The sequence below is a fragment of the Mustela putorius genome, unplaced genomic scaffold (assembly GCF_011764305.1).
Source record: "Mustela putorius furo isolate JIRA1106 unplaced genomic scaffold, ASM1176430v1.1 tig00000224_pilon_pilon_pilon, whole genome shotgun sequence".
Lineage (NCBI taxonomy): Eukaryota > Metazoa > Chordata > Mammalia > Carnivora > Mustelidae > Mustela > Mustela putorius.
Window position 1 is genome coordinate 2,680,798 of NW_025421321.1, and position 12,820 is coordinate 2,693,617.

Sequence of the window (12,820 nt, forward strand, 5' to 3'; positions counted from 1 at the left end):
CTTAGTTATCTGACTGTAAACTGAAGTTCTTAATCATATATTGTTCCTGTTATCTGAGAATGGCAATAATCTCTACAATTCTTTAGGCCTGAAGTATAAATAAGTACATAATTTACAAAAACATGTATCTGCAATATATATCTGCATAAGTTGGGGGCCAAGAGTTGAGATGGGCAGGACACCAGAACTAGCTCTGATGCACACAACTAAAAAGGAGAGAGAGTACATTTAATTAGACAAGAAATTTGTCCCTAAAACAATACTATCAGGTAAGATTCTTATCTTTCAGTTCTCATTTCTTTATATAAATCAAACTAGTATGTACATATTAGTACCTACTACATAGATCTACACATCTACATACTTAAAATTGTTGATGACATATAACATTCCACTGTCCTCATGATGATACTGTTAAAGGGTTGGTTATTTAGGGTCAAGAAAAGATCTGAGTCCCTTACAAATGCTTGACCCTCAGTTTGCTCTTTTGTAAAAATGACAATACCATCTACCTTATAAGGTTACCGTGGGGAATAAATTTGAAAAAAACAATCAATGATTAGAAAAATGCTAACAACACTGCAAGAACTTATTTCCTTCACTATTCCAATTTCCGCTCTGTCAATTATTTACCCTTTATCCCTTTATCATTATTAGACAGCACAATAAATCTTATTAAAGATTATGACACATTTTGGTGGCTCCCATAAGCAGAATGCAGGTCAAAAATGGTAAGCTACAATACAATCAAAAATTGTACCTGTTTCAACTCTTAACTACAGAGAACAAAGTGATGGTTACCAGAGCGGAGGTGGCTGGGGATAGAGTAAAATAAGTGATGGAGATTAAGGAGGGCACTTGTTGTGATGCGGACTGGGTGATGTATGGAAGTGCTGAATCACTCTATTATACATCTGAAAGTAATATAACACTGTATGTTAACTAACAGAATTAAAATTAAAGCTTAAAATAACCCACATTTCTCAAGACAGTTTTGGTAAATTTGGTAAATATATTAATCTTATAAGTGAACTATTATAATTTGAAATACTGCATATTGAAATATTATAATTTGAAAATATATACATTTTATCAATAAAGACTTTTAGCGTTATATTCAGTCATTTATTTTTGTGAGTATAATGAAAAAAAATTGTATCTTACAGTTAAATTTTACTTCAGAGAATCAGTGTAGCACAGTGACTAAGTGCAGACTTAACCTCTCCATGCCTCAATTTCCTCATTTATAAAATTAAGATGTCAATATTACTGACATCTCATAACCTTGCTATGATTAAATGAGTTAGTACATATAAAGTGCTTAACCCATAACATAGGAAGTGCTATGTAAGTGTTTATTACTATTTCTTTATCTCAGGAGTACACGTGCTAAGGAAGTCACAAAATAAGGTCAGGACGGTGGGATCTAGAAATGGATAGAGGTGAGCTGAACCAGACTCTATCAAATACTGGTTGTGTGGCCTTGACATAAATATCTAACCTCTATAAACTAATAACCACTAATATGGGAATAATAATATTCAGAAGGCAATCTATAAAGGGCTTAGCATTATAGTGTCAAATTCACACCAAATATTATCTTTTTGAACAACGTATTTACACTATCTATTCAAAGGAAACCAAGTATTATCTTATATATATTTGGGTTATTAAGTATTTAATATTATGTATATTACCAAACACATTTAACTATTCTCTCTTTACTTTTTAGACTAAATTTAATCAATCTTATAATGGATGACTTTCTTTTATAAATAGGAAGTATCTTGTTACCGGAGTTAAGTCTATTACTCTGATTTAAGATTTTTGTGTAAATTTTTAGTTCTCCCAAATTTGCTGCAGCACATAAGACAGTGTATCTTTTATTTTTCTCTATACTTATAATCATTTTTCCTAACTGTAGTTAATAGATGTCTTTTTCCTTTTCGGGTTCTTTTACTTGGCTTACTTTGCTCTACCCCAAGATTATATAAACTGAGATCCACAAGCTGTCTTTCAAACTACTGAACCTCTAGAGCACCTTACAGTGAAGGCAGAAATCACAAGGTCCGGAAGGAATCAGTTCATCAGCTCTAGAACTGAATACCAATGTGAATTTCACCTTTCAGTCACTCACCTTTTCTAACATTAATCTTCTCTCCCTGAAAGTGTTCCTCAGGGTAATAGGAACCTTCATAAGGTATTACAATGGCGCTCCATAAACCATAAGATAGCATTTCCCAAATTGTTCCCCTCAGAAAATTAGTGCTAAAAAGATCTGGAAGTTTAAGTTTGGGAAATGTTGCATATAGTGTATTCTAATTCTATAGTTTCATAAAGCCCACTAGTAATGCAATTATAGTATGGCGCTATTAAACTTTAGTTATTCCCAAATTTCTCAAATATTTTTAACTAAAGACCACAACAGTGAACTGAATGAAAACTAATCACAGATGTGTTAGTCATAAATGGAAAACTAGAGATTGTTTTACAACTTTAGAGAACCATATTACTGTTTTATGTGCTTTGTTAACCAAAATTAGGAGAGAATCATGGGTGGTAATTTTTATATAACTTAAGACAATATGTAGCTTATTTTAAAGACATTTTAGTTTTGTTTTTTTTTAATAAATTATTTATTTTCAGAAAAACAGTATTCATTTTTTTCACCACACCCAGTGCTCCATGCAATCCATGCCCTCCATAATACCCACTATCCGGTACCCCAACCTCCCACCCCCCCACCACTTCAAACCCCTCAGATTGTTTTTCAGAGTCCATAGCCTCTCATGGTTCACTTCTGCATTGTTTAGATTTTTAAGAACATACCTGACTTATTTTCAGTGAATCATACTCATTCTGCCTGCTTGGTAATGATTTAACTAATTTTTAAATTTTGACTCCAGCTCTCAAAGTTTGTCTGAGGCCAAATTAGACCTAACAGAGTCTTTTCTTTTCTAAGACTTATTTATTTACTTATTTTTAGAGAGAGAGAGTGAGAAAGCAGGGCGAGGGGTAGAGAGGGAGAATCTCAGACTACCCGCTGAGACCTGACACCTGACAGGGCGCCATCCCATGATCCTGAGATTATGACCTGAGCCAAAACCAGGAGTCAGACAGACACTCAACCAAATGAACCACCCAGGGACCCCTAAACCTAAGAGATTCTTTTCAATCCAATTTATATACAAATACCTCTGGAATCCCCTATAAGGTTTTTAAAAATAGTTTTAAGGTATATTTCTAAATGAATTCTGAGTAGTTTCTCATTTATTTCTTTTAAAAACTTCTAAAACCATTTTACAATCAGAAAAAACACCCAAACAAATAATTTTTCAAACTACAGGAAGAGTATCAATTGTGTGGTCATGTATTTAGATGAAAAATAATAAACTTACAGGTTTTTTAGAGTTTCTTAAATTAATGGGGAATTTAGTCTAATTTTTCTTTTTTTAAAAGATTTTTATTTATTTATTTGACAGAGAGAGATAACAAGTAGGCAGAGAGAGAGGAGGAAGCAGGGTCCCCGCCAAGCAGAGAGCCCAATGCGGAGCTCGATCCCAGCACCCTGGGATCCTGACCTGAGCCGAAGGCAGAAGCTTTAACCCACTGAGCTACCCAGTCTACTTTTTTAACTTCCATTTTACATACAAAAGTTATGACTATATTCAAAAATATACACACTTCTCAGAAGTTATTTACTTCAGAAGTTATTTGCTTTGAAATTGGACAAACTTCAGAACAAAAATCAAACAAGATGGTTATGAAGTGACTAGGATAGGCAAGAGATAACATAATGTGAATTCTGGTTAGAAATTTTATTACCAATTATCACCGAAAGCTTAAAAAATTCACTACATATTTTCAGTATAAAATGAACTGCAAACACACTATCAACTGAAAACAGTTAAGCTGAAGAAAAACATGGTATGATGAGGCACCGAGGTGGCTCAGTCAGTTAAGCACCCAACTCTTGATTTCAGCTCAGGTCATGATCTCAGGGTGGTGAGATGGAGCCCTGCTCAGGCCCCAATCTCAGCAGGTAGTCTTCCTCTACCCGCCTCCCCAGCCTGCGCACGTGCGCTCTCCCTCAAATAAAATAATCTTTAGAAAAAAAATGTTATGATATAATTTGTATGTTTTTAAATGAAGATAAATCAAAAGTAATGCTGCGCTTTGAGAAGTTGATTAACACCATTTGAGGAGCAGCTGTGATCCCACCACATGTTTTCCTGTTGAATAACTCACTGGTCTTCTTGCATGCCATGCTCTTCCACAATTCCAAACATTAGTTCATACTGTTTCCTCAGGAATGACTTTATTTTCTGCCTATGAAATCCTACACATTCCTGACAGTCCAGCTCAAATGCTAACTCCTTAATACTAAATCCTCTCCTGATCCCCTAAATCATATGATCAGAACTAATTTAGCACCTCTTTATTTTTTTTTTTTAATTTCTTTATTTGACAGAGAGAGAGCACAAGTAGGCAGAGTGGCAGGCAGAGGGAGAGAGAGAAGTAGGCTCTCCACTGAGCAGGGAGCCTGACACGGGTCTCAATTCCAGGACCCTGGCATCATGACCTGAGTTGAAGGCAGACACTTAACTAAGGTGCCCCTTATTATCTCTCTAACCAGAAACACATTATTTAAACTTCTGTGTGGATAATTATACGATGGAAGCAGAAAGAAATATTTACAATCTACTTACCCACCAGACTCTAAGGACTTTGAAAGCAGGTACTATCTTATAATTCTTTCCACTCTCTTAAAAAAGTGACTTGCAGGGGTATGTGGGTGGCTCAGTGGGTTAAGCCTCTGCCTTTGGCTCAGGTCATGATCTCACGGTCCTGGGATTGAGCCCCACATCGGCTCTCTGCTCAGCAGGGAGCCTGCTTCCTCCCTCTCTCTGCCTGCCTCTCTGCCTACTTGTGATCTCTGTCAAGTAAATAAATTAAAATCTTAAAAAAAAAAAAAAGACTTGCATAAGGAAGGAACCAAATTTACTAATTCAATATGCATATATAAAGTGCAAACTGTCATTTCTAAACCTACTATTCCTATTGCCCTATTTTGGTGTTTTAAAATTACCCATTATTATTATTATATATCATGATTGTTTTAACTTTAAAATTTTATTTTTTTTAAAACTAAAATATAGTTGACATATTATGTTCCAATAGTTTTAGGTGTACAAAATAGTTATTTGACATTTAAATACACTACAAAATGCTTGACAATACATTTAGATACCATCTAATACATTTAGATACATAGTTACTACAATATTACAGACTATACTCCCTATGCTATACTTTACATCTGACTTCATTCATTCATTCATTCATTCAAATAGGCTTCATATCCAGGCCTAGTGTGTGTTTTGACTCATAACCCTGAGATCAAGAGTCTGATACTTAACTGAGTGACCCAGGTGTCCTAGATGTCATTGCTTTTTTTTTTAATGGCTGAGTGATATTCCTTCCTTCCTTCGTGTGTGTGTGTGTGTGTGTGTGTGTGTGTGTGCATCACATCCTCCTTATCTATTCACATAACAATGGACACTTCATTCCTTATCTTGGTTATTGTAAATAATGCTACAGTGAGTAAACAACAGGGGTGCATATACATTTTCAAACTACTATTGTTTTTTCAGGTAAATATCTAGTAGTGGAATTTTTTGTTTTTTTGATAACCTGATATGAGGTATTATCTCACTGTGGTTTTGATTTGCATTTCCCTGATGATTAGTTATGTTGACCACCTATATGTCTTCTTCGGAGAAATGTCTGTTCATATTCTCTGCCCACTTTCTAATCCGATTTTCTTTTTGGTGTTGAGTTGTATTAAGTCCTATACATATTTTGGAAATTAATCCCATATCAGATATATCATTTGCAGATATCTTCTCCAATTCTGAATGTTGTCTTTTCATTCTGTGGATGTTTTCCTTCACCATGCAAAGGCATTTTAGTTTGATGTAGTCTCAATTGTTCATTTTTGCTTTTGCTGCCCTAGCCTGAGGAGGCAGACGCCAAAACATTTTGCTCACACCAATGTCCAGGAGTTTTTTCTTTCTTTTAGTTTTATGACTTCAGGTCTTACATTTAGGTCTTTAATACATTCTAAATTTATTTCTTTATATGGTATAGTAAAGTGATTCAGTTTTCCCAGTACCATTCATTGAAGAGACTCTTTTCCACCATTGTATATTCTTGCCTCCTTTGTCACAGATTAAGTAAAGGTGGGTTTATTTCTGGGATCGGTATTCTATTCTGTTGATCTGTGTGTCAATTTTTGTGCCAATACCACTCCGTTTTGATAACAAACTTGTGGTTGAGTTTGCAATCTTTTCAGAGTACAGGTCTTTCACTTTAACTTTATTCCTAGTTATTTCATTGTTTTTGGTGCAATTACAAATGGGACTGTTTTCTTAACTTTACCTTCCGCTGATTCTAAATGGTGTTTTTGACCTCTGACTGGTTCATTTTTATCTCTGTTAAGAGTCTCAATGATGTCCTCCCCTCTTACATCTTTTTGTTTGTTTTTACCTCCACTCTCTTCTCAAGTTCAGTGAGTATCTTTATGAACATTACTTTAAATACTCTGTCAGGCATATTACTTATTTCCATTTCACTTGGCTTAGTCCTGTCCTCTTCTTTCATTTGAGATATATTCTCTGTCTGTGCATTTTGTCTGACTCTCTGCATCTATTTCTTTGTGTTAGGACAGTAAGCTACTTCTCTTGCTCTTAATGATAATGGCCTTATACAGAAGAGGTCCTACAATGCCCTGCAGGGCCATGTCCCCTGCTCCCCAGGGCCTGGCACTAGGGCGGGTCTTCGATGTGTACTGCCATGTGCTCTGTTGTTGTTAACCTCTTCTCTGCTCCCAATTCAGTCCAGCTGTCTGCAAAGGTTCTCTGTCAATTGTGGCTAGTGTTTGGTCCCAGCAGGGGTGGGGAGTGTTTTAACAAGGTATGCAGGGGTCTGCCCAAGAAATGAGACTTGCCCCTGCCACCACTGGAACTGAGGTCCTGCAAATGTGCAGGTTGGGAGATGTGTTGGCAGGGTTTGCCCTAGTCTTTTGAGGAAAGGGCATGCAATGTCAGAACTAAGGCAAGTGTGACTGGGAATGGTAGATCTGCCAAAACATAGGGTGTGGGGCTTCACTGTAAGCAAGTTGAGTAATGAGTGTCGGTGCTATGTTGGCTGTTGTTTATGCAGGAGAGGGAAATAAATGGTGCCTGCCAGCTCCTTTGCTCCTAGAAAGCTCTCCCCCTGATCCCTGTCTCTCCAAGCCATACTCTAAGATGAGCAAATCACTCTCCCTCCCATCTACCCCCAGAGTTTTTCAAACTGATGGCTCTTTGCTGTATCTGCATGTATGCTGTATGTCCTGCTGTCACTTTAAGGATAGGGATTCCACTTTCAAACATGGTCGGGGCTCCCCCAGAACCCCAATTTTGAAAATTCCACACATTCTCACTGGTTGTAAGAACTCATGAAGTTTGGCTCCTCTCCTGAATTCCCATTCTTATAGGAATCCATCCTTCCCATTTGTGGGTTCCCCAGTGTGAAAGTCTGATTTCACTCTTCCCTGCACCACTGGATCTTTCCCTACCATGGACAGCCACAGTCTGTTTCACTCACAGACCCTGTCTTTGCCCTTCCTACCTTCTTTGATGTGGCCTCTTATTTAGCATTAGTTCGTGGAATTTGTTCTGCCAGTCTTCAGATCATTTCATGGGTTATTTATGCTACTCTGAGTATATCTAGTTGTATCCATGCAACAAGGCAAGCTTACTCCCTCTACCATCTTCCTAACAGAGCCTCTATTTTTTTTTTTTTTTTTTTTTGACAGACAGAGATCACAAGCAGGCAGAGAGGCAGGCAGAGAGAAGAAAGCAGGCTCCCCTCGGAGCAGGGAGCCCGATGTGGGGCTTGATCCCAGGACCCTAGGATCATGACCCGAGCTGAAGGCAGAGGTTTTTTAACCCACTGAGCCACCCAGGCACCCCAGATCCTCTAATTTTTGACATTTTAATTATTATGCTTCTCAGTGTGGACCTCTTTGGTTTCATCTTATTTGGGGTCCTCTGTATTTCCTGGACCTGGATGTGTTTCCTGCCCCAGGTTTGGGCAGGTCATGATCTCAGGGTTGTAGATCAAGCCTTGAATCAGGCTCTGTGCTAGGTGTGTAGCCTGCTTGAAATTCTCTCTTTCCTTCCACCCCTTCCGTACCCTAAAAGAAAGTCCTTTATTTCTGCCATTTAATGTCAGCAATAATCTTTTAAAAATTTTTTTCAAGGTTTTTTATTTATTCATTTGAGAGACAGAGATCAAGAGAGAGAGAACATGAGCAGGGAGAAGGGCTGAAGGGGAAATCAGGCTCCTCAGTGAGCAGGGAGTCCAATCTGGGGCTCAATCCCAGGATCCTGGGATCATGACCTGAGCTGAAGGCAGACGCTAAATCAACTAAGCCACCTAGGCACCTAGCAATAATCTTTATTACCCTGTCCACTCATCTACTACTTACCCATATATTTTTTATAAAGATTTTACTTATTTTTAGAGAGAGAAAGAGAGAGAGAATGTGTGCAGGCATGCAAGTGGGGGGGGGGAGAGGGAGATCTCAAGCAGACTCCCCGCTAAGCTTGAAATCCAATTCAGGGCTCAATCCCACAACCCTGGGATCATGACCTGAGCGGAAACCAAGAGTCAGATGCTCTAGTGACTGAGCCACCCAGGTGCCCCACCCATATCTTTATTTACACCTATTATATTTCACAAAAGATGAAGTTTACGAACACCAAATTAGATTTATATATAAACTTTATACTTTTTGTTTTTTTATATTAACAAGATTTTTTTAAAAATATGTTATTGCTGTTTGTTAGTGATATTCATAGTAGGCATACAATACAGAGTTAGGTAGTCTAGATGGTAATGATAGTATTGAAAGTCAACAGACTTTGTGAATTTCCTTTGAAGCTTGTTTTCTGAAACACAAATTTTATCAGACTGCTATAATAAATACCAGAGATTGTGTAGTTTATACACAACAGGAATTTTACTGCTCACAGTTCTGGAAGTGGAGAAGTCCAAGTATGGTCGCCAGCATGGTGAAGACCCACTTCCTGGTTCACAACCTGAAACTTCATTCTCACTGTGTCCTCACACAGTATGAGGGCTAGAGACCTCAGTGGAGATTCTATTATAGGGGCACTAATCCCATTCATGAGGGCTCTGCCCTCATGATCTAAGCCCTCCTAAAGGCCCCAATTACTAACATCATCATCTTTGGGGGTTAGCATTTCACCATATGAATCTTGTGGGGTCACAAATATCCAGAACACAGCACATTATATTCAATAAATTTCTGAGCTAGTTTCATTAAATGTCCTCACTTTATTATTTTTTTAATTTTATTTATTTGACAGACAGAGATCACAAGTAGACAGGCAGGCAGAGAGAGAGGAGGAAGCAGGCTCCTCGCTGAGCAGAAAGTCCAATGTGGGGCTCGATCCCAGGACCCCGAGATCATGACCCGAGCCGAAGGCAGAGGCTCAGCCCACTGAGCCACCCAGGGGCCCCAAATGTCCTCACTTTATACAGAGTATCCAATGAAGAGTTCCCTGTATTTCCAATACTCATCTTTCTTTTTATTAATGGCTTATTGAAGATGGTCAGCATGTCTAATACTGTACTGCACAAAAGTGGTGACAGAGAGCACCTAATTCCCTCTCTTATTTTATATCTCTATTGCACTAGTTTTATCAGTAACACAAATTATATTTTATCAAATGATGTTATGATGCATGCTGATATGTGGTCAACTTTATTTTGGACTAATACACCCTTCTCATAAATGATGTTTCAAACAGTTACCACTCAATCTGTTTAACTATGAGAACCATAAACGTAAGGAAAAACTAAGACAAGTTACAGTTTCATTTTTCATTTTTTGTTATTGATGTTGTAAAATTCCATAATCAGGTGTAACTAAACAGTACACACTGCAGAGAAAGTAGTAAAATTAAATTTTTGCCATTTCCCACTAAAAAAATTCCAAACAGACTGAGTTATATAACTTAACAAACTGAAAAGCTAAAAAGATGGCAAATTTAATGTTTCACTATATTGGTATGACTTTAACAAAAATTATATTTAGTAATCCAAAAACAGAACTCATAGCTATATACCAAAACTGTATTAAAAATGGTCTACTTTGATTGAAACATTATTCTTATTCATTCATTTCCTTATTCACTATTATTATACATTAAGCACTATGCTAGTTGCAGGGGGATACAATAGTAAACAAGGCAATATTTTTCTTTAGTCAACTTACAAACCAGTGTAGGGACTGATAAAAGATTTCATAAAAGGCCACATAACAATATAGGCTTCTAGGGGGCCATATAGTCTCTGTTGCCAACTACTCAGCTCTGTTGTAAGACAAAAACAGTTTCTAGACAATAGGTAAAAAAATAAGCATTCATGTGTTTAAATAAAACTTTATTTATAAAATAGGTTGTGGGCCAGATCTGGTCAATGGGCTACAGGGTGCCAACACCTGGTCCAGTAAAAATAATGAACTAGGAATTTCAATACTATATGGTATATGCAATGATAATAGAAACCATAGGTTACTGTGGAAATATGATCTAAGAGAATCAATAAAGTCTCCTGGGAGGAGGCAACAATACGACTGAATACTCCTCTTTCTCACATTCAGCAAATAAAAGTAGTTCATTGTAATGTGCCACCATTATAAAATCTTATTCTAAAAATGGAAAACATATTTGACTACGCAAGAATTACTTCATTATGTAGTATTCTCTTCTCTTTATGAAAAATTATGCATAAGCACAAGTGAAAGCTTACCTTGGGTGACTGTTCTAAGAACAATTAAAGTTGATAAAAATCTCAGTGGTAAATTGGAGCTCTTAAAGAAAGCAGCTGTCTTTGGTTTATTCTCCACTGAATGTTCTAAAGAATTATCTTGAATTCCCTTAGTTACTACTCCTTTGAATATATCTTCACCCAATCTCCTCAATGTTGATGTCATGGTAGAATGCTGTTAAAAATATGTACCATCTTAGTATATATATTTATGTCCATGATGTATTTCAAATACTACAATCAAATATAGAAACTAAAAATAAGTCAACTTTTTTTCTAATTAAAGAATGGGTTAGAAATATACAAGATTAAAAAGAAGTAATTTTATAATCAACTTTTTTAAAGTTATTCATGACTTTTTCTAAAAGAAATGAGCAGTCTACAAGAATTAAGAAATTGGAAATGTAATTTTCTAAGAAAAAAATAGGAGAATTGACACAAGATTCAAGTTGAAAATGTTTAATAACATAGGATCATGATATATTTCTGGCACAGAGAAATTAAAGGAACAGAAAAGTAGACACTATAGGTTCTTCATTCCTAACTTACAGTGTTAGTATATAAAGTGATTATCTATGGCCTCACTGCTTTATAGCTTACTATGATCATAACCATCACAGTGATTTTAATAACTTTCAACAACTGCAGAAGAAAACACTGGGTTAGAATCATGGATAATTCTGGGGCACCTGGATGGCTCAGTTGGTTAAGCGTCTGCCTTCTGCTCATGTCATAATTCTGGGGTCCTGGGATCGAGCCCCATTTTGGGCTCCCTGCTCAGTGGGGAGTCTACTTCTCCCTCTCCCTTTTCCCCGTCCTGATTGTGCTCTCTCTCTCTCAAATAAAATTTAAAAAAAAATTTAAAATCATGGATTATTCTAACAGTGAATAGACTAAAACAAGACAATGGACAAAACAGGAATACTGGCATATAAATACTTCTAAAATTATATAGGCTTGCATGATATTTCACATATATTTTAAGAACTAAATAAAGGAAAACCATTTTACACTGCTACAGATGAGAGTGCATGAGCCAGAATTAGAGGAAACTTAAATATGGGTAACAACTATTTGTTTTAGAATTTCATCATATTAAAATTAGAGAGATAGGGATGCCTGGGTGTTTCAGTCAGTTAAGTGTCCAACTCTTTTTTTTTTTTTAAAGATTTTATTTATTTATTTGACAGAGAGAAATCACAAGTAGGCAGAGAGGCAGGCAGAGAGAGAGAGGAGGAAGCAGGCTCCCCGCTGAGCAGAGAGCCCGATGCGGGACTCGATCCCAGGACCCTGAGATCATGACCCGAGCCGAAGGCAGCGGCTTAACCCACTGAGCCACCCAGGCGCCCCAAGTGTCCAACTCTTGATCTTGGCCCAGGTCATGATCTCAGGGTTGTGAGATCCACACCCAGTGTGGAGCCTGCTTGAGATTCTCTTTCATCCTATGCCCCTCCCCTACTCCTCTCTAAAAAAATATTAATTAAGAAAATAAAAGAAGAGATACATTGAGATTTTATGGGTATCAAAAGGCACAATGATTGGGTGGTAAGCGGCATAAGAAATGTAATCTAATTTAAATATATGGTCAATAAACCTTAAATCCAAAAAAGGAAGTCTCAGACACTATTGCTAGGAATGTAAATCGGTATAACCATTGTGGAAACAGTACAGAGGCTTCTCAAAAAATTGTAAAAGAAATACCATACAATCCAGTAATCCCACTATTAGTTATTTACTCAAAGAAAACAGAAACATTAATTTGAAAAGATGCATACACTCCGATGTTTAATGCACCATTATTTACAATAGGCAAGATATGGAAGTGTCCATCAACAGCTGACTGGATAAGGTGTGAGACAGAGCTAGATAGATACATAGATTCACACACACACACACACACACACACACACAGGAA

The 12,820-nt window shown here is 36.9% G+C and overlaps 1 protein-coding gene across 11 annotated transcripts in view; it reads right to left on the reverse strand.

Annotated features, from left to right (window-relative positions):
• Window positions 1-12,820, reverse strand: part of CCDC138 (coiled-coil domain containing 138) — a 154,160-nt gene that overhangs the window by 65,446 nt on the left and 75,894 nt on the right. For all 11 annotated transcript variants that reach the window (XM_045077597.1, XM_045077599.1, XM_045077596.1 and 8 more), the window contains one exon: window positions 10,888-11,080. In XM_045077597.1, coding sequence (XP_044933532.1) covers window positions 10,888-11,080 — 193 coding nt within the window. The remainder of the gene's footprint in view (window positions 1-10,887; window positions 11,081-12,820) is intronic.